We start from the raw sequence: 22,601 nt of genomic DNA, 5'->3' as shown, positions 1-22,601 counted from the left end.
TTAGGAATTACTAAAAGTCCACGTGCATAAATGAAAACCAGCACAGTTCTAGAGTTAGCAGAGGACCAGCCTTCTAATTAGACAAGGGACTGCACGTCCCCATTCAGGAGAGCTACAGACTCACACTGCGCGTGCGCACACACATGCAAACTGCAGCTCGTTCAGCAAGTGCAGGGAGGGCCCTTAGCTGTTGTGACATTGCCAAGACTGTTTGAAGCTGGTGATGCTTCTCAGTTAGAACTGTTTTAAAATATATTTTAAATATTTTAATGTTTGTAGAATGACTGTTAGATTTTACTTAGTTGTGCATTGGTGTATGTGCTATTTGTTACTTATCGTATTTTTATTTTGTTCATCTCTACGTTTTTGTTATAGTGGCGTATTTTTCCTCTGGAGATGGAACTAAATTAGGTGGGTCAAGATGTCTTTTTTTCTCTCATATGTGCTGTCATCAGAAAATCCTGAGAATTTCTACCTTTTGGGATATTGCCATCCAAATTTCTTTTACATTTTTTTAAATTGTAATGACACAGAATCTAGCACTGATCCAACAGGGGTCTTTTTTTTCCCCCTCATATCTGCCTAGTACACCCCGTTTACCTACCATCTCTATCATGGCATCTGATACTATTCTGCATTTCTCTGACCTTGACTTGCCCACAACCCTCACAGGAGGTGGTGGTGGCTCTTGCTGAAGTAACTATATGCTTCACAAGAATGGTCCCTTTCCATCTCCCTGTCATCTGGTCTGAGCTCTCACTAGGAAGAGATTTTCCTTTGGGTTAGCCAGTTTCCTAACGCTTGGTGGGGAGAAATGCATTGTTTCTGATATTTTCCTCTCTGACAATTGAGGAGTGACCAGGGTGTGATGGGAGGAAGGAAGAAGACAGGGAAGGAGAGGAGAAGGGGGTGTTGGGAGGGTCGATGCTCCGTCTGTTTCATTTCCCTCCACGGTATACCTTCCTCCCAGCCAGCACTCGCTAAGGGGATTGGAGCGTTCTCGGGTCAGGGTGTGATGCTGTGTGTTTACTGGCTGGCAGGGCAGCATGGGTGAAGCAAGTGGCCTTCCCCACATGGCCCAGCCACGTGTCCTCTCCTCTCTGGTGGTGTTTCCCTGTGAGGAATGCAAACGTGATCATACCAAAGCCACGCTTTCCATAATTGTCAAGTCCATATTATTTTTTCTTGCATTGCCAAGTAGGTCCCTGACCTAGGGAGCCATGAATCTTCATGAGGGCAAAATTGCCTCCTCAGTGTTGGAGTGACTGCCTCAATAAGGAATCTTAAAGCTCACAGGCAGAGACTTGAGCAAGGCCACACGGGCTGTTAGTAGCAGGGAAGAGATGAGCACCCAAGGGCCAGGTCAGCTCCACCTGCCCTGACACAGTCATCGCCCCTCATAGGCTGCAGGCTGCAGAGTTAAATGACCCCCAGCCACTCACTCCTGCTCAGAGGTTGGGCGGGCATGTCCCTGCTTACCCCAATCTCTCCTCTATCAAAGTCAGGGCTGCTCCAGAGGAGGAGCTATTCTGAGGAGATGGGAAGCAGAGACCAGGAGGAAGGAGATGAAGAAACGCTTGGATGTAGTTTCTCAGTCTCATTTCACCTTTTCTCTTCCATCACCACTGAACTGGACCAGAGCAACCTTCTGTGCGTGCAGCTATCTGTTAAAAGATGGCCCTGGAAGCCCCGGCTGGAGTGGCTCAGTTGGTTGGAGCGCAGTCCCATAGACCTAAAAGTCGCAGTTTCTATTCCCAGTCAGGGCATACATCTAGGCTGCGGGCTTGGTGCCTGGTCAGGGGGTGTGTGAGAGGCAACCAATCGATGTTTCTCTCTCACATCAATGTTTTTCTCCCTTTCTCTCTCCCTCCCTTCCCCTTGCCCTAAAATCAATAAGCAAGTCTTCAGTTGAGGATTTTTAAGAAGATGGCCCTGGAATTTATGGTCCACACCAGCCTAGTAGGGACCCTACTGGTGGGTGGGCCCGTGGCCGAAGGAAAAATAGACGCGTGGCTGAGGAGGATGTGGGCAACAGAGAGAGGACAGCGGGGTGTAGAAGCAGAGGGGGCTAGAGGCCTTTGCCTGGTTTCTTCCTCTCTTCTTCAAACCTGTATCCTTGATGGCCAAACACCCAACTCTTTCACCAGGGCGGATGTGCGCTCCTAGTCTGCTCGAGCCAAATGGAAGTGGGGAGGGGGAAAGAAGAATATAAAGGACAGCAATTGTGGGGTGAACATGGGGAGCTAGAACTCACTCCTGCATCAGTGTTGAGGTCTCTGCCTCTGAGCCTGACAAAGTCAGCGCAGTAAGAACCTCACCAGCCTTAGGTACTGCGTTTACTCTCTGAGCCAATGATCAGACATGGCCAGTTTGGCCGAGAAGGGAGAGAAAGGGGCTTGTGCAAAGGGCTGGTGGGAATCTCCATTCTTGCTCTACAGTTGGTACGTGGGTTGATACTTGCACAGGAAGTGTTGGTGCTGGTTGCATTCATTGCTATCCCAAGTTAAGAAATCTGTTAAGAAAAGAAACAAACATTTTGATGCATCGATTCTATACTGAGCTTAGCAGCATTTTCTGGGTGTTTTGCTTGAAAGCAGAAGTAAGGTGGGATGGTGAATTTTTCGTGTTGACTTGGCTAGGACATGGTGCCATGATTTGCTCAAATACCAGTCTAGATGTTGCCGTGAAGGTATTTTTAAAAATGTGAGTAGCATTTCAATCAGTAGACTTTGAGTACAGCCCATTAACCACTATAATGTGGAAAATCATCCAATCAGTGAAGGAATCTGGAAGGGAAGACCTGGTTTACTCTGGAGGACAACAGGCACTTGACTGTGAACATGGGTTGATGGGAAAGACCTTTGCCTGAGAACTTTGTCCAGCTGAAATGTCGGATTCCCAGGAGGGACTGCGGGAGGCATCTGGTCCACTACTTCCCTCCAGCTGGTCTGGCCTCCCGCCCTAGAGATTCTGATGTTGTAGGCCCAGTGATCCCTGGAATTTATATTTTTAAAATGTTCCCCAGTAGATTCTTGTGTGCCATTGGGCCTCTCTTCTCACACTTCTAAGGCTGCAACTGTAGTAGCAACTACAATGTTCACTTTTGCTTGGTTAACTCCAGTGACAAGTGTCTCACTACTCCCTGGGGTAGCCTGTTACATTTTGAACAGTGCTTATTGTTCAATTTTCCCCCCTTAGTTCAGATTTTAAAAATCCACATTTGGGTAGCTTCTACCTACAGGTCTTGCTTGTTTCCTTTCATCTGAGCTGCCCTGTGACTTTAACCAGAGCTCATCAGTCTGTGCAAGTCCTTCCTTCTTCTGTGATAAAGCGCTCTTATGTCTGAGGATCTTCCAGGATCTGGTATCGGAGTTTGTTTTTTCACGTCCACCATTCATCCTTTGCTGTTAGAAAGCTTCCTCGCTCTTTTTTGTGCATTTTATTCCTCAGACGCAAGTTAACCCTGCTCCACGTCCCTTTCTACCTGAGCCCCAGTCCTCCAGTCCTCAGCCCAGGCCATCCCAGGCCCGCTCTTTGCCTCGGAGGGGAGTCCTGGTGAGGCTGTAACAGCATGTCTCCCCACTGGGATGTGCTCTTTGGCATCAAGTCTCCTTTTCATCTTTGCTCTTCTGTGTTCTTGTTTTACATCTGAGACCTTACATATTGCTTACTGGCTGTGTTTCTCAAGTGGGAGTGATTTTGTTCCCCAAGGGGACACTTAGCAATGTCTGGAGACCTTTCCAATTGTAACAACCTGTTTGTGTGTGTGTGTGTGCACATGCGGGTGCTTCTGGCATCCACCAAATGAAGTCAGGGTACACTAAACCTACCGTGTAGGGGACAAATAGTACTATGTCCAAATGTCCTAGTGCCAAGGTCAAAAACTCTAGTGTATCAGCACACAAAGCCAAGAATGAAGGAAAGGCACGCAAGGGAAATGAGGAGGCTCCAGTGCCGCATGCAGCCTGCAGCTGAGGCTCTGGGCACTGGGTTCTGGAGGTGGAGCTCAGGGAAACCAATGAGAGGGAAGAACCCAGGCCAGGATGAGGTTTCTGGGCTCCTGGGGACCCTCACCATAAAGAAGCCAGAGAAGAGTCACCCATATGTGCTCCCTGTAGCCTGGGTTTCCTGCAGTGTGACACATCTCACCCCACCCCGGCACCATGGTATTAAATAGGATTTTAAAATAAATGTATTTAGGAATTAAAGTGAGTGGATATGAAGAAAATGTTAAGTAAATAACTGAACAGCGGATACAGTGGCAGATTGTGAAATGGTCACAAACAACAGAGGATGGTGTACAGTGTTTGTGACAAGGCCACTGTCCTGTAGGACAGAAGAATTGCTTGTGTGAAATGGGGGGTGGGGGACAAGTGTCCGTTTTTGTGCCTGACAGCAAAAGGGCAGAGGTGAGGGTGCTGCCTTCGGACTCACCGTCTTTGGAGCTTATTTCCGCACAGTGCTTGCTCGCACCCCCGGACTTGCCAGACCAGGTTTTGAATGAAAATTCGGTGCCATCGGCCCACCGCCACTGCTGATTCTGCAAGACAGAGGACACGCCAGGGTCAGCCACCCCACCTGAGCCCCTTTTCAACCTACTTTTGATTGTAAAAACTGGGAAAGCACAGGAACGTGTGAGAAGGAAAAATAGAAAGTCACTCTGTAAACACTACTAATCTCTTGATGCATTTATTTCTGGTGTAAACATTTCTGTCTCTCACAATACTTTTATTGTACTAAAAATGTGGTGATCTTTAAAATATATATTCAACTTTGTACCTTGCTTCTTAAACATTTTTTAATAGTAAGGATGTACCATAATTTACCTTAATAATTTCCCTACGGATTGATGTTTATATAGTTTTCAACTTACAATTATTACCAATAGTAGTGCTATACACAACTTTGTTCATAAAGTTGTTTCTGTACCTAAAATTATTTTCCTAGGATAGGATCCCAGAAATAGAATGAATGGTCACAGGGCGTGAATAGCTGGAGGTATTGATGTGCGTTACCAGACTGCCTTCCAAAACAGCTCATGTGGAGGGATTTACATCCCCACCTGCTGCGCAATTTCTCCATAGCCTTAAAAATATTATTTATTAAGACAAAGCAAGAGTTTGATAACATAGGTCACATTATGTCCTGCTAATTTGCATTTCTGTTACAACTAGAGACATTGCACACTTTTTAAAATCCTCACCTGAGGACATTATTTTTTAAAGATTTTCTTTCTTTTTACAGTGAGGGGAAGGGAGGGAGAAAGAAAGGGAGAGAAACATCAATGTGTGGTTGACTCTTTCATGCCCCAAAGTGTGGACCTGGCCTGCAACCCAGGCATGTGCCCTGACTGGGGATCAAACTGGTGACTTTTTGGTTCACAGGCTAGCACTCAATCTAGTGAGCCACATCAGCCAGGGCTCAATGACATTTTTTTAATTGCTATTAGAGAGACAGGAGGGTAGAGAAAAAGAGAGAGAGAGAGAAACGCTGATGAGAGAGAAAAATATTGATTGGTTGCCGTTTGTATGCACTCTGACTGGGGATTGAACCCGCAACCTGGGTATGTGCCTTGACCTGGAATAGAACCTGCCACCACTTGGTTTACGGGACCATACTCAAACTAACTGAGCCACATTGGCCAGGGCCATTGTAACATTTTTTAGAATGCTTATTTGTCACTTACTTTCCTCAGTCATAAATATAAATGGGAGTCATAATTTAAATTTTGTAATTTAATTTAAAAAATTAAATTACAAAAACTACCCAGTGGAAAGAGTGTAAACATTTATTTGGTCTCTGAATGGGAGAGCTCTGGTTGATAGTAGTATAAATACATAAAAATGGAAACTTAATTGTAAAAAATATTTGTGACATCTGTGGCAGAGGTCGATCAAGAAGCAGCCCGGTGTGCCGTCCTGTGCGCCGCGTGTTTGTCTGGGGCAGCTGCAGAAGCCCCGCCGAGCACCCGGGCACTGCAGACCCTCAGAGACCTCGGCAACCAGCCCAAGGCCTCACGCGCCACGCCTTCCGGAGGGGTGCTGGCGGAGAGGAAAATGAGGGTGTATGCGAAAAGTTAAGGATAGCGCCAGAAACATAACAGCATCTAGGAAAAAGCTTAGCTGGAAGTTTTCAACTGTAAGCCAAGCTCTAACGGAGACTTCATTAGGCTAGGTCCCATAACAGGCCTGCGTGTGTGTTAATATGTACGTATGTACCCGTGCATACTTAACACACACGTTTTATTGAAGACTCTATAAAACCGACAGTTTTGTGCTCTAAGATTTGGGAGGACTTGAATTAGATAAAAGCCCTACTAAATGATGCCACTGGATGTTGTATTCTCCACTGAGAGCCAGAGCTGGACTTGACCTTGAGGCCTTGCCCTCTCTCTCAGTGGGAGGCAGGCAACCGAAGAAGACCCGCTACGTGTGCCCCGGGTCAGGAGGCGAGGCGGCCAGTGCCCAGGGAGGGGCTGTGTCTCGGGCTGCCCCCAGGGGGCACTGCTGAACCGAGCCTGGGTTTACCTTCTGTGGGTCGTGCAGGCCGATCCACACGGGCAGGTTCCTTTGGTAGCTGCGTATGACCTTTGCTATGACTTCGGCTTCCCTCGAATCCTGTATGGACGCCAGGTGGGCTCCGCTTCCGAAGGACTGGCACTCGAGCTGTGGGCAAGGAGAAGTGGCCGTAGGGATGCCTGGAGGCGTGGGAGCACAGCCCTCACCCGAGGACCCGGGTGTGCCTGGCCTCCTGCACGCACAGAGCCCCGCCTCCGCCGGAAGTAGGGACCTAACCCCACGGGAGACTTCCTGTCCTTCCTGTCACCACGGGAGTGCACACACTGTCACCAGCGTCCTGTCTCAGAGGCAGAGGCACCTCCAGGCAAGGGCGTGAGCTTTAGGGTCCACGGAGATGCCCGGGCTCCTGGTCTTGCCCCTCCTTACTGCGTGTGACCTTGGTAAGTCGCCCCACCTCCCTGCGGCCCGGTTTCCTCGACTGTAAGTGGAGAAAATAATAATGGCCGCCGCACAGGGGTTGTTAGGAGGATACTGTGGTTATAGTTACGCATTATAATACTGCATTTCAAATAAATCTAAGAAATCACTGATTGTAAAATGTGCTATTCTCTAACCAGAAACTTACTGTCCAATGAAACATTTTGTAGATATGTATTTTATAGAGATACACGCTTTATTTTATGCTCTTTCGGAGTTGTGTTATGGGATCTGCTGATGTGGTAAAACTTTAATAATGACACGGATTGGCTGTGGTTGCTACTCCAATGCGTGCCTTTAGGATCGTGCTTGGGACTAGCTGTGGTTACTGTTGGATGACAATTCAGTGCTCACCTTGCCACCACTTTACAATTCCAAAATGCCTTCCTACTGGGAATTTCATCTGACTTTCAAGTATGTGAGACGTGGAAGCCGGACTACCAGTCGGCATTCAGGTGTGCACCCGGCACAGAAATTCCTGGGACGGAAGAGGAAATGGGCTCGAAGCGTTGAAGTGATATTTTCCCTCCAAGTTCACACTTGGTCGTGACGAAGCTGGAACAGGACTTAGACCTCCGCCTCTGGAGTCCGAGATCAGGTCTACCTATAACCTTCTCACTGGCTTCTTGGTCAGGTCCCAGGAGTCTCAAGAACTAAGATCAGCCATCAACAATGGCAAGGAGTCAAGGAGCTGCAGCAACACGGTGTCCAGAACCTTCTCTGTCCTCTGGTCCTGTATGGTTAACTCTGCCAAAGCTTGGTATCAATTCTGGGGACCTTTGTTTTTTTTTCCCCTCAAAAACCTGAATTAAGCATCTACCATATGCCATAGACTTTTGGCAAGTTATTTTAATAAATCCCCCTGACAACCCCAAGGGGTAAAAGTGTTATCCCATTTTTTTAATCCTCACCTGAGGACATTTTTTTTCATTGCTTTTTGAGAGAGAGAGGAAAAAAAATCAATTGACAGAGAAACATCAATCAGTTGCCTTCCATACTCCCCAACCTGGGATTGAACTTGCAACCTTCTGGATGATGCCCCACCTACAGAGCCACAGCGGCCAGGGCAGTGTTGTCCCATTTCACGGCAAGAAATCCTGTGAGGTGTGGTACATCTGTGACTAATGGGCATCAGCTGTGACTTAAACTCGGGTCTACGGGACTCCCACGTCCCCAGAGAGCTTCCTCCTTGTTTTGGCAGAATTAGTGCCGGAATCTCCAGGGACAGGCTTACATACACATGCCCGCCCAAGATGTATTTCCTCAAGTTGCTTCCCACACACTGAGGAGGAGAAAGTCCATCCCTCTCTGTGAGCTCTTTTTCTTTCACTGGACCTTGTTAGTTTAGTTCACATCAGCTCAGGAAAGTGCTGGGTTCAGGCTGACTTCCCTGGGTTTGCTAGTTACTCTTACTGGAATCCTGGGAGGTCACATATGCTCACACTGCACTGGAATTTTCTGTTTAAATGTCACAATCTTGCATTCATTCTGTGCTTTTTAAGGCCAGAGAAATCTTGTATCCTCAGTGGCCATCTCACCGTAAGGGTTTCATCATTGCTGAGTTGCTTATACCAGGGGTTCTGGGGCCACTCTGGACCCAGATCACCCCATATTTTCCCCATGAGGCGCCCCCACAGTCACTTCTGTTAAGCAGCCACAATCCAGAGAGGCAGCAGCACGGATTCCCCATGTGCCTCACAGGTGACTCAGTTAGCCTGGCTCTTTGGGTATCTTTTAGACCGAGGCTCGGTGGGGGGAAACAACAATGGTGCACCAGTACCGTTGGGCTGTGCAGACTACAAAGCTCTGCCTCTTCCTGCCTCACTTTCCGTCAGGGCTCTGAAGTGGGTGCTCCAGGCCTGGCCACGCCCTGGCTGTCTTTCAGGTGAACCTCCTGCTACAATCCAGTTATTCTTTCTGTAAGCTCCTCAGCTTCTCATCCTCTGCAGATCGACGCCTGTCTGTCTTTCTTACTGACAGTGATCTCCTGGAGGGTAGGGGCTGCTTCTTGTTCATCCTTACATCTTTGCAGCCCATCAAGGGTCTGGGCACAGAGCTCCATCAATGCTCAAAAAAAAATGAGTGACCAGAACACTCAACCCTCTTCTCTCTGTTTCCCCATCTGGATGACTTCTCAGGGTGCCAAGCAGGGTCCTTGATTCTGAGTCAAACTCGACCCAGAGCTCAGGGCGGCCCCTTGCTTTGGAGAAGCCAGGCCACTCACAGGCCACATTTCTTACCTCAGCATCAGACCAGTTCCTCAGCTTCTGGAAGTATCCGTAGCAACTGAGTTTGTGGTAAAACCACCCAGTAGGACAGTTGTGCAGCAGGATGACATCTGCACATAAACCGAAGGCAATGACAAGTTATGACGGTGAAAACAATTCATTTCCGCACTTGGTCCAGTTTACAGGCCGGGATCCCTTGGCTGAAGGGGAGGCTGGGCGTCCTTGAGACAGGACCCTCCAATGCCACAAACACGTCATACTGGATGTGTGTATCCTAGCCTTTCTGGGAGGAAACTATGGCCTTTTACCAGGGTAACCATGCACCAGGAAAACACCACCATCCGTTGGGGGTTTCTGGGCACTGGCTCTGAATAGATTCTAATGCCAGGAGTGTTGGAGCAGGGGCTTGCAGTGATGGGCTGACCAGTGGGGTTTTGGCTCAGGCCTACCTCACAGTGGGCCCGGTGGGTCCCACGCCCACCCTGCGGTCATTCCCCCACTCGGGGAATGCAGAATTGAACGGACCTGCTCAGCAACAGGCACAACCCCACACTGGTTTTGGATCAAACAGCTATCACTCCAGGCATCACAAGATGTGTGAGGTGCATACACTGGTAGTTTTAGGCATCACACAAAGGGAGTGTTGTTTTTTGTTTTGTTTTGTTTTGTCCAGGAAGACACAGGACAGGTGAAACAGCAACTTGGCTGATGCTTGAGAACAGGTGGGCTCTGAGTCAGTCCCCAGGAGGGGGACGCGCCAGGCAAAGGGGGCGGCTGAGCAGAGGGATAGAGGCAGGAATGTGCAAGGTGGGCGCAGGAAGAACACGCACTCGCTCGCCTGGAGTGGAGGGTATCTGCCAGGCAAGTGTGGTGAAAGGGAAGGAGAGTCAGTGTCTAGCCCAAGGCAGCATGACTGGGGCGGGGTGGGGTGGGGGCAGCGAAGCTCTTCTGCAATGCGATTGGTGACAGGGCCACGTCACTGAGTCATTCGGATTGCCTTGTCCAATGACCAGAACCTTCCTGAGAGATGGAGATGCACTGGTACATCCCTTCTGCACACAGATAAGAAAGCCGTTTCAAAGAGGCGAAGGGACCTGCAGAGGTCACTTAGAGGGAGGGGAGGTGGGACCTGGGAGCGAGCTAGCGTTCCTCCAGCAGCCTAGGGCCCCGGCCCCACCTCTCGTGGGGCTAGAGCTCCTGCCGCTGCATGCAGGGTTGAGCCTTCGGCTGCTAGCACACTGCCTGGACTGCTAACAGTCTGTTTACTCCACCGCTTCTGGATGTGTCCTTGGGGACATGAGTTAACCTCTTCTACCTTTAGTTTTCTTGTTTGCACAGTGGACTGACAATATATACCTTCCTTGCGGGATTTTTGGGAGGATTAAATGGGATAACGCACGGACAGTGATTAGCATAGAGCTGGTGTGTAGTAATTATTCAATAAATAGCTATTTAACCAATTGTAGCTATTAAAATAATCATATCATCATCATAGTCAGTGTAATATGTTTGCAGATGGTCACTGGATGGTGTGTTTTATTGTCCACAAATCATTGTTCTTCCTCTGTCCACACACTGAGTGAGTTGTTTTAGGCGAGGGCTGCTGAGGACCAGGACAAAGAAATCACTGCCAAGACAACAGGGTACTGGTCTTGACTGTCGAGTCTCGGGGGCAGAGAAAGTGTACTTCTCAGTTCCCCACACTCCCCTTAAAGGCAAGATTAGACTTTCCCATAAGCCACAACGCAAGGAATACACAGGATGTGTCACGAGAGTTTCTCCCAAGACAGTAAGAATAAGAAGAAAGTCTTCGTGCAGCTGGCAGGAAGATCTGTAAAAAAGGGATGGATGGATGGACCAGGGGTCTGGCTTCACCTTCTCCAGGAGAGAAACTGGAGAAGTTGGGTGAAATCCCTGAGTTGGGGAGGGGGCTTGTAGCTCACGCCCCAGGATGCAGCTCAGGCACATTTCTAGCTGCCTTAGGGAAGCCAGAAGCAGGACAACAGGAACTACTTGACCAGTGGAAAGCAGCTTGCAGGAGGAGCCGGCCAGAGTCTCTCACACTCCAGCAGGCTCAGAGGAGGTGTCGGAGGGTCCAGGTCCCGAGCAGCTGTAGACGGTTGAGAGAGCTGGGGGCTGGACCACAGACTTCACAGCCACCCACATGATGCCCAAAGAGCCCTGCTTGTCTTTGTGTTCCCTTCCAATCGACCCCCCTCTGGGGGAGGTGCCAGGCCACGTACAGCACTGCACACCCTCAGGAGGCCCTCTTCTCCACAGAAGTGCGGCTCGGCCTCGGTTTCCTCACTTACCCTCCACGGGCAATGCCCAGCGAGGCCACTGGAGACGCCGAGGCACCCAGGACCAGCAGCCAGAGCACCCCATAGTCTTACAGAGTGACCTGGGGCAGGTCTCTACCCCCCTCATCAAGAGGACAGTGGAGTTACACCAGATGAGCCCACATTTCATTTCCTCCCACTTCAGGTATTCGCTGATAATTAGATTTAGCTCACTCACGCAGTTTTCTTCCTGTTTTCTGCCCTGGTGGATTCTAGGGTTCTCCCCACTTTGTTAACATGTTACGTTATGTGTGGTGCTGGGTCTACACCTGTGTAGGAGCTATTTTTCCAACCAAAATCCCCTGTATGTCCACATAGGAAAACAATGTATAAACACTGGTAGTTCTGATTATAGCTCTCATTTACTGACAGCGAGGTGTCAGGTACTGTAAACACATTATCTCTACCTTTCACAATAAACTAAAATGATCATTATAATCTACATGTAGTTGATGATTCAACTATGGCTCACAAACATACGAAGTTGGAATTGTTTGATTCGAAATTTCTGGCTTTTTAAAAAATAACCGTGTCACGTTGTCTTTCATTCCTGCCTCTAACACCTATTTCCTGAAGTGCCTAAGTACTCGGGGCGAGGGAGGCTCGCTGCGCCGTGCGAGTTGCACGAACACTGGCTGTGGGCTCAGTTCCAGCTGAGTGGCTGGTACTCACCCCCCAGGACTCGGGTGCTGGCTGCACAGCTGAGCAGTAGGAGCAGCCACGCGCTTTTGGCGGCCATCTTCCTCTTGCCCTGGGGACAGGCGTGCTTCAGAAACGTCTCTGAGAGGATCTCAGAGCCCTCGTCAGCGTTTGCTTGAAGCTCCTGGATTCACCTAGATCTGCAATCTGAACACATTTGCACTGGTGAGACAAACCAGGAATTTAGATGCCAAGGGGAGAAAAAAATATTTTTCTGGCTTAACCAAGGAAGGGAATCTCAAACTCAGTATTTAGGAGATTGGGCATTTTAAGTTATGAGGTGTTCTCACCTGCAAGGTCTCTGGGCCAGTGTTCAGGACCTAACTGTAAGTCTGAATGGTTTAAAAGTGACCAAATGGTGGCATTTGGTATGTTGTGGAAAGCTGGCCCCTGCCATTCTCAGAAGGGCCGGCAGAGGGCGTCAGAGGCAAGATTTCTCACAGATGAGGCGGCAATGGGCTTCCTTTAGCCAAGTCAATCGCGTCAGTCCCAACAGTGAATTATTTGATGTTAGATTCAAAAGTGAATATGTGGTCTAATACTCACATTTTACAGAGGAGAAAACCTGAGGTTGATGGATCTGAAGTCATTTGCTCATTATCACGCAGCTACAACCAGATTTTCTGACTTCAGCTCAATCCTTTTATACTTAAATGATAACCACATTTTTTAAAAAAGAAAATAATTTGCAGCAAATACTGTCCATGAACAGTCTGCCCAAGGAGATATAAACAGGTGTCTACTGGGAATTAGGGGGAAAGTTTGTTTCCTGTTAAAGATATAACCCCTCCATAAAGATATAAAGAAGAAGGCCTTCCTTTCAGCAATGGTTTGTAGTTTTTGCTGTACAAGTCTTCTACCTCCTTGGTTAAATTAAACCCTAAGCCCTGGCTGGCATAGCTCAGTGGATTGAGCGCGGGCTGGGAACCAAAGTGTCCCAGGTTTGATTCCCAGCCAGGGTATATTCCTGGGTTGCAGGCCATAGCCCCCAGCAACTGCACATTGATATCTCTCTCTCTCTCTGTCTCTCTCTCTCTCCCCCACTCCCTCCCTTCCCTCCCTAAAAATAAATAAATAAAATATTTTAAAAAAGATTTGTTTAAAAAAAATTAAATCCTAAGTATTTTATTCTTTTCATTATGCTATTGTAAATAGACTTGTCATTGGTAGTGTAAAGAAATGCAATGCTTTTTCTGGTTGATTTTGTATCCTGCTACTTTGGTGATTTCATTTACTAGTTTAATAGTTTTCTTTTCTCTGTGTGTGTGTAGTCTTTAGAATTTTCTACATATAAAAGTATATGACCTGACAGCAGAGATAATTTTACTTTTTCTCTTCCAATTTGATTGCATTTGATCCCCCTCTCATTGCTCCAGCTAGAACTTCAAGTTCCATGTTAAATAGAAATGGTAAAAACAGACATTTTTGCTTTGTTTCTAATCTTAGAAGAAAAGCTTTCAGTGTTTCACAATTGAGTATGATGTTCACTTGTGGGTTTTTATTTACAGCTTTTATTTTTTTAAGTATACTTTATTGATCATGCTGTTACAGTTGTCCCATTTCTTTCTCTCCTTATTCCCCTCTGCCTTGCCAGTACACCCCTTCCCTCCAGCATTCCCACCCCCCTTAGTTCATGTCCATGGGTCGTACATTAATTTCTTTTGGCTTCTCCATTTCCCATACTATTCTTAACCTCCCCCTGTCTATTTTGTATGTACCATTTATGTTCCTTATTCCCTGTACCTTTCCCTCCATTCTCCCCCCCCTCCCCACTGATAACCCTCCATGTGATCTTCATTTCTGTGATTCTGTCCCTGTTCTAGTTGTTTTCTTAGTTTATTTTTGTTTTTGTTTTAGGTTCAGTTGTTGGTAGTTGTGAGTTTGTTGTCATTTTACTGTTCATAGTTTCGATCTTCTTCTTTTTCTTAGATAATTCTCTTTAATATTTCATATAATAAGGGCTTGGTGATGATGAACTCCTTTAACTTGACCTTATCTGGGAAGCACTTTATCTGCCCTTCCAATCTAAATGATAACTTTGCTGGATAGAGTAATCTTGGACCTAGGTCCTTGCCTTTAATGACTTTGAATACTTTTTTCCGGCCCCTTCTTGCCTGTGAGGTTTCTTTGGAGAAATCAGCTGATTGTCTTTGTAGGTAACTGTCTCTTTTTCTCTTGCTGCTTTAAGATTTTTCCTTATTTTTATTCTTGGGTAATTTAATTATGATGTGTCTTGGTGTGCTCCTCTTTGGGTCCAACTTCTTTGGGATTCTCTGAGCTTCCTGAACTTGTATGTCTAGTTCCTTCACCAGATTGGGGAAGTTTTCTTTCATTATTTTTTCAAGTAAGTTTTCAATTTCTTGATCTTTCTCTTCTCCTTCTGGCACACCTGTGGTTCAGATGTTGAGACATTTAAAGTTCTCCCAGAGGTTCTTAACCCTCTCCTCATTTTCTTGAATTCTTGTTTTTTCATTCTGTTCTGGTCAAATGTTTATTTCATCCTTTTGTTCCAAGTTGTTGATCTGAGTCCTGGTTTCCTTCCTTTCATTGTTGGTTCCCTGTATATTTTTCTTTATTTCACTTTTCATGCCTTCATTTCTTCCTCTATTTTGAATCTGTACTCAATCATTTTTGTGAGCATCCTGATTACCAGTGTTTTGAACTCTGCATCTGATAGGTTGGCTAGCTCCTCGTTGCTTAGTTCTTTTTCTGGAGTTTTGATCTGTTCTTTCATTTGGGTCATATTTCTTTTCTTGGTGCACTTGTTATGTTGTAAGGGGCAGAACCTTAGGAATTTGCCAGGGTGGGGCAACCCACTTCACTGCATTGTGGCACTGTCTGTGGGGAAGGGGTCAGAAAGGGAACATTGCTGCTTGCTTGGTACTCACCTAGCTTTCAGTCACTTCCCCTGCTATCCACAAGCAAACTGTGGTCTTCTGGTGCTGATTCCTGAGTGGGTGGGTGTGTGTACATTCTAGGACCCCGTGGGCCTCTCCAACAAACTCTTCTGTGAGGCTGGGCATTTCTACCCCTGCCAAAACCTCCACAAATTTTTACAGCCAGAGCTTTTGAAGGTTTATTTTCTTATGCAGGAGCCCTGGGTTGAGCAGTCTGTCTCACTCCCCAGTTGTTCCTCCCAGTTTATCTGCACACGAATGTGGGACTTCCATGTCCACTAGACACTGCCTCACCCTCCTGGTCCACCAGCCGCCTTGCCACACGTCCTCTCCACCCCTCCTACAGTCTGGATGAATGTTTCTTCTTTAATTCCTTGGTTGTCAGACTTCCATACAATTCAGTTTTCTAGAAGTTCTGGTAGTTTTTTGCTTTTAAATTGGTTGTTATCCTTCTTTTGGTTGTGCGAGGAAGAGAAGTATTTCTACCTACGCCTCCGTCTTGGCCAGAAGCTCCTATTTATGGCTTTTATTATGTTGAGATAGTACCCTTCTATCCTAGTTTTTTACTATAACAAGGGTGTTAGATCTTGTCAAATGCTTCTCCTGCATCAAGTGAAATAATCATATTTTTTCCTTCATTTTTAATGTGTTGCATTATATTAATCAGTTTTCACTTAATGAGCCACCCTTACATTCTAATAATAAAGTCCTTCTGGTTATGGTGTATAATCTTTGTAATATGTTAATGAAATTGGCTTGCTAGTATTTTGTTGCTGCAAGGAAGACTAGTAAATACATTTTTAAAGCTACATTTTGTTGCACCGAATGAACACCAGGCTTGCACTAATAACAGGGAAAGTGAGGAAGGGTTACGGCTACACAACCAACAATGCTGGGTACTAAGCCGTTACATTTGCACTTTATGGGTGGTCTAGCGCATTTGACTGTGTATAAAACAATAATGCAGATTATTTTACAAAACTGTTAGGGCATCTGGGGATTATATGTACTTAAAATGAACAAAATTAATAAACATGGCAATTATTTATTCCAGATAAAACACAAAAAATATGGAAACTTGAGCAATCATGATTTACCATTTATCTTAACAATAAAACTTAATTTTATAGTAATAATAACAAAGAAAATAACTGTTATCTTTTTCCATCGTCAGACAGTATGTGAATTATTAAATGACCAATGAAAAACCAGAAAACAGGAAGTGAACCCCATCTCCCAGAGAGAAATAATTCAGTGACTTGCTTAAAGACATCTTTCTATACATACTTGTGTGTGTGGGGTGGGGGGGGGTGTGATTTTACATAACTGGAGTCATATAGTCCTGTAACCTGGTTTTCTTTCTCAGAAACACATTGATTGTAAGAAGACTTTTTCACTCACATAATTTTTACGTAGTTGTGATTCTTTCTTGAGTGCAAACTCACACACACAGGGTTTCAACTTCACGGAGCTCGGTCACTGCCACGTGGTTCCCCGCGGCTCAGATGCCCTCCCGCTGGGCTGCGGTGCCTGTGCCAGTAACGGCGCCCAGGAACGCCGCTTCCCCAAACCATCAATGCATGCCTAATTTGCCCATTTTTCTTCCTAATTTTGGTCTACTAGAGAAAAACCTCATGGTTTTTGTTAGCATTTAAAAATGCTAATGAAGTTGAACATGTCTTTATATAATGCCTACCTTTTAATGTTTCTTTTGTAAACTTTTGCTTGCAGCTTTGTGTGGTATTCTGTTTGATTGTTTATTTTTTCCTTAGGAATTTGTGAAGACTTCCTTTGAACATTTATTGTCATTTGTATATTACTACGAATATTTCCCAGTTTGCTTTTCTCCTATTTATCTTTTTTTTTTGCTATGCTGAACATTTCATATATTGTCATATCTATTTTCTCCTTTATACGTTTTGAAATTTTTATCAGGAAAAAAACTGGCCATCACCACCCACATATCCACCCACATTCTCCTTTATTTTTTTCCACTTGGCATTTATTTTAGTGTAAGCATGGGGTTGGGTCCAAGATCTTTCCCCAAATAATTATTAAGATGGGAAATTCATTGAATCTCATTTAAGCATTTTTTTTGTGATCCAAAAATCAGGATGCACATTCTAACTCTCAAATAATAGAGTGCTTAAAGGGAATGATGGAACATATACATATTGAAATGGAAACTTTCCTGAAAAAATTAAAGATTGGTTCCATATTCCTGTCCCTGTGAACATCTGGACAGTGTTAATGAAGAAACAAAAGGGTGAAGAGCATGGGGGGCGGTGATGACCTCCACCCGTTCTGAACCGCTGCATTAACCCTGCACTCCTCTGACAAACTTCGCCTCCAAGAGCGATGGAGGAATCTTCAGTGTCCTGAAACCCTCTCAAAACACAAACAGTCAGAATTTCTCTGTCAAGCCAACTGTCTGCGGGGCGGGAGTTACAGCATCTCTTCGAATCGTCTGTCAACGAATGTTACAGGACTGGTGTCCACTGAACGCTCCTATCTCATCTAATTTAATTCTCACAGCTGGGCTGCATGGCAGGTATCGTTAACTTGTTTCACTCGCAATGACACTGAAGTTCATTGAGATTAAGTAACTTTCCTAAAGTTCCACAGCTGCTGTGTAGCAGAGCCAGGATTCAAACCAACACCATTTGACACCAAAGCGACCGATGCTTTTTAGAATCAGGGAAGAGAGAAAACCAGTCATTCAAACCAAACAGAACAGCGACACAAAGCGTGCCTACCATCACTAGAGCTGCAGCATATTGTGTCTGGCCCAGTTAAGAGCTAAGGAAAGCAGATACTCAAAGAAAGCCCTCTGCCCTCACCCGCAGGGAGGATTACCTCGTTGGTATCCAAGGCTCTGGCGTCCTGCCTTCTCCAGCCTCCAGAGAGACCCCAGGCCGTTTCCGGAGTTCTTATATCTTCTTCCCTCAGAAATTGTATGACCTTTTTTAAATTATAGAGCAATAACATTGTGTACAAATAATAACCCATCCATAAAACCTTATCTACAGTCAGAGCAGACCGTATGAGAGATGACCTGACAACAGATGCAAACCTCTCCCTGTTCACACACAGAAGCTTTTCACCCCCTCCCCTCCCCTCCCCTCCCTCCCCTCCCTCCCCCCCTCCCTCCCCTCCCCTCCCTCCCCTCCCCTCCCCTCCCCTCCCCAGGTTACAAAACTGGCAATACCCTGTCATCGGTTACAGCTGCTCCACTCACTCACTTTTCCTTTGGTCTCTCCTTTTACCCCTTCTCTTTGTTGATTTCTTTTATTTCTCCTTCCTTTCTAGAAAGATGCCCCACCTCAACTCTGGGGACCACTGCAGAAAGGATTTGCCATCAGGGCAGGGTGTCAGCTATGTATGGAGTGGTGAGTCTGAGGAGGACATACAGACTTTCTCTCTGCAGCACCACCCCACCCTTCTCAGCATGCCCCCGGTTCTGCCCTGAATCTTGTCCTAACACGGGGCAATCGTGTCTAAATAGCTCACACTGACACACAATGTTTTACAACAAAGTGTTTTCACCGAAGTCATCAAATGAGATCTTAACAGAACCCCTGGGAGCAATGCAGGACACGCATCCTCGTTCGCATCCAAGAAACCCGATACTGAGAGCATTAGCAAGCCTGCCCAGGCTCGTGTTGCTGGTCCCTGGTGGAGCTGGTCGCTGACCCCAGGCTGTCTGACTCTAAATCCAGCTCGCTCTTTGCAGAATCACAGCCTTATTAAAAAATAGCTTATTTGGAAAGGGGAGCAAGATTCCCTTCTCTTGTGAAGAAAGCAAAGGATTAACTATGTTGTAGGTATCAGAGGTTATTCAAACCTCAACTAGACTAGAACCTCAACAGACTGGAACTTCAAGTCTGGAAAGGATAACAGTGTTGGTGATCAAGTCCCACTTGCTCTACTTACGAGGACCCTGAGGCGCAGAGGAGCCCCACGACTGGTTCAGTGCACAGGCAGTCAGGCTCGTGGCTTCAGAAGTCAGGCTTCCTGACTTCCAGCCCAGTGTCCTCAGCCGCTGTCATTGGATTTCTGCAGCCTGTGTATAAATCCATGGCAGGACAGGAGAAAGTAATGTTTCCACGGTTTACAAAGGATGTTTTAGAGAGCTTCTGCCACTCTGGTGATGCTCTGGAGAAAGACCACTGGGGTTGGCTTCCAGTGGGTCTTGGTTCAGGTGCTAATGCTCTTACCCACTCACTGTGTAACATTGGGCATGCGCCCGAACCTCTCTGAGCCTCAGTTTCCTAACTCCTGTGTGTGTTTGATATTACTGGACTAGTTTTATTTCTTCTGCTGCCAATTAAATGCAAGCCCCTTCCCCTTTGGGTGGCTGAGTGAGAATCATCATTACTTCACAGCCCAGCACAGTACAAAGATATGAGCTCCAAGGCTTTTCAGTTCAAAAGCACTAGTCCAGATGTAAGAGAGAAAAGTTTTGACCAAATATGTGGTCAAATATGTAGATAAATCTCCCCCTCCCCTAACTCTCACTCTGCTATCTCCAGGCCACTATATAAATATTTTAAGTCTAGGGTTGAGAGAGGAAAAAGGACATTAGATAAGAGAAGTAGATGCTCATAAGACTTTAAGAGGTCTTTTAGTGAATCCCTGTAACAGCGGGGAATTGTAACGGTGGGAAATTATAACCCACCCCACCATTCTTTTGAATTGTTTCTGTAAGTGCAGACTCTAATATGTGGCCTGTGGGTGAACAACATGTTTGTGTAAGACTCCTAGGAACTAACTTCAGAAATTACAGGCTCTGACTGTTGAGCAGCCCAGCTCTGGGAGACTGGCTGACCTGCATCCATTCGCGGGGCCAGGATGACGTGACTGAAGTCAGGACGGCGCGAAGCCGGGACGACTAAACCAGGATGCTAAACCAGGATGTGGCACACTGGACCATCACTCGCCTTATCGTAATGGACTGTGCTTGTCTGCACGTAGAGAACTTTTCCACCCCCTCCCTTGATCTCCTTGTCTGTTCCCCTCTGCCTCCTGATAAAAGCCTCTGCCTCCACTGAGAGGCGGAGATGGGCTTTGAGATCTGAGTCCCCCACCTTCTTTCTACATGACCGGCATCTGCAAATACACCACGTTCCCTTACGTCAGCACCTGCCTCTCCAGTACTGGCTTTCGCAGTGGCAGGCCGCCGGACCTGCGTTTGGGTCACATCCCCACTGGTTTGCACCAGAGGTGGGCATTGATAGAACTCACATCAAAGTTTGGGACGCAAGGCTATAGCTAATTGGAGAAATATCTGAATTGAAAAGGCCCACCGAATACTGAGTGGAATTATTAAAATAATTTCTACATGAAATTTAGAAAGAATCCTAAAATCACAAAATCAACACAATTACCTACAAAACCACAAGGAGCAGAGTAGCACACTGCACTGGAGAAATAAAGATGGAACTCAGGCCCTGCCCAGCGTGGCTCACTTGGTTGGGTGTTGTTCCACAAAGCAAAAGGCCACTGGTTCGATTCCCGGTCAGGGCAAACCCCTGGGCTGCAGGTTTGTTCTCCAGTTGGGGCACGTAGGGGAGGCAGCCGACCGATGTTTCTCTCCCTTTCTTTCTCCCTCCCTTCTCCTCTCTCTAAAAAATGAATATATAAAATCTTTTTAAAAAATGGAACTCAGGCAACTTTAAACTATCTTTAAAATGTAAAGGGAAACAACTTTTTCTTTTCCAAGACTTTTGTTGGGAGTTTTTTAATCATTTACTTGATTTTGTTAGTAGTGGTTTGTTCAGATTTTTTGTTTTGTCTTGGTTTAGTCTTGGGAGATTATATATCTTTGGAAATTTACCATTTGTTCCAGATTGTCTAATTTGTTGACATATAATTGTTCATACTACTTTCTTACACTCCTTTGTTATTTCTGTGGTATCAGTTGTTAATTCTCCTCTTTCATTTCTGGTTTGATTTATTTGGGTCCTCTTTTTTCTTGGGGAATCTGGTTAAAGATTCATCAATTTTGCTTAGTTTCAAAGAAGCTGCTCTTGGTTTCATTAGTGGGTTGTTTTTTTCTAGGTAGTATGAAGGGAACCAGATTTTTCAACCTAGAATTCTATATTCAGCCAATCACTAAGGGTAAGCATGAAATAAACACACATTAACATTGTAAAGACTTAGAAAAGTTATTGTCCACAGACACTTATTGAAATTACAGCTCAAACATATCCTTTAGCAAAAATTAAAATGACCATTGAAGAAAAGAATGTAATACAATAAAGAAATATGTGTTGGCTGTAAAAAATAATTATAATGATATTTAGAATAAGATGAATAGTGACTTTATTTAATTTTTAAAATATAAGCCAGAACTAAAATACCAGACAATAATTGCTGGAGTGGGAGAGAATTTGGAACAAAGTTAAAATGTGCTAACATGTGATGCTGATTAAATTTAGATTCCATTAGAAAAATTTAATGAGTATATGTATTTCCAGAGTACCATTTGTATATTGCAAACTTGATGTTGTAACATCTGTGATGAAATACTGAAATGGAGCCCCACCCCCATCCAAACTTACGCACGGCAGGAAGACCTCCCCAGTCTTAGCCCCCTTCTGGGACTCTGGCCGCCTGCCCTGACCCTCCATCCGCTCAGATTTGTGCTCCCTCTGCACCACATGTTGCTATTTCCTGGAATGCCCCATGCAAGGTCATGTCCCCATGACTTTTGTGTGTGTGTGTGCCATTCTTCTTTTTGCAGTGCTCTTCTTTGATTGGTCATGTTTATTCACCTTTTCATTAACTAATTCAATAAATGTTAAATGCTATTGTGGATGAAAACAGGGTTCTATGGAAAGTGATCTCATAAGGAGATTTGATAATAAATTTTTAACTGGACAGGTCATGGTGGGTACTCACTCACAAGGCATATAACCTCTTCAGTAAAAGTTTTATCTTTGCCTTAAACCAGCCCTGTCCTGGTGTTTTTGTACAGATAAGTCAACACACCTTTGAAATAAGCTATCCACCCTCAAGAGCACTTAACCATGTTAACTGTCCTATAATCCAATCCACACCTTGCTTTCTACCACTTCCATGTAATCTTTCTTTCTTGTTTTTTTTTTAATATTTTATTTATTTTCAGACAGAGGGAAAAGGAGGAAAAAAGAGAGGGAGAGAAACATCAATGTTGGTTGCCTCTCGCGTGCCCCCTGCTGTGAACCTGGCCTGCAACTCAGGCACGTGCCCTGACTGGGAACCAAACTGGCAACCCTTTGGTTCACTGGCCGGAGCTCAGTCCACTGAGCCACACCAGCCAGGGCCCATGTAATCTTTCTTACCTTCCCTCCTTAATCTCCAAAGCATAACAAGAAATGTAAAACTGTCATTCTCCGGGACGTTTGAGATCTTCCTTCCTGGCAGTTTGACTCAAATAAATTCTTATGAAAGTCTCTACAT

General features: G+C 45.6%; 1 protein-coding gene across 1 annotated transcript; it reads right to left on the bottom strand.

The window, feature by feature from the left end:
• Nucleotides 1-2,322: 2,322 nt before the first annotated feature.
• REG4 (regenerating family member 4) lies at nt 2,323-18,151 on the bottom strand. The gene is made up of 6 exons (XM_045816784.1): nt 18,015-18,151; nt 12,235-12,408; nt 9,236-9,333; nt 6,528-6,665; nt 4,435-4,540; nt 2,323-2,512 (listed from the first exon to the last, which is right to left on the bottom strand). The coding sequence occupies exons 2-6, from the start codon at nt 12,299-12,301 to the stop codon at nt 2,433-2,435; spliced, it is 489 nt and encodes a 162-aa protein (XP_045672740.1). The 5' UTR covers nt 12,302-12,408; nt 18,015-18,151; the 3' UTR covers nt 2,323-2,432.
• Between the last annotated feature and the right edge of the window lie 4,450 nt (nt 18,152-22,601).

Source organism: Phyllostomus hastatus, unplaced genomic scaffold (assembly GCF_019186645.2).
Source record: "Phyllostomus hastatus isolate PE091 unplaced genomic scaffold, TTU_PhHast_1.1 phas_scaffold_216, whole genome shotgun sequence".
Classification (NCBI taxonomy): domain Eukaryota; kingdom Metazoa; phylum Chordata; class Mammalia; order Chiroptera; family Phyllostomidae; genus Phyllostomus; species Phyllostomus hastatus.
Note: the sequence above shows the minus strand (reverse complement) of the source record. Positions and strands in the feature narration are given on the sequence as shown.

Bases quoted from the DNA above. Each gene is read 5' to 3' on its own strand.
- REG4 (XM_045816784.1), bottom strand. From the start codon at position 12,301: ATGGCCGCCAAAAGCGCGTGGCTGCTCCTACTGCTCAGCTGTGCAGCC. The intron at 6,666-9,235 runs GTAAGAAATGTG...CCTTGCCCACAG, and splicing joins GGAACTGGTCTGATGCTGAG to CTCGAGTGCCAGTCCTTCGG. The intron at 4,541-6,527 runs GTAAACCCAGGC...TCTGTCTTGCAG, and splicing joins GCCTGCACGACCCACAGAAG to AATCAGCAGTGGCGGTGGGC.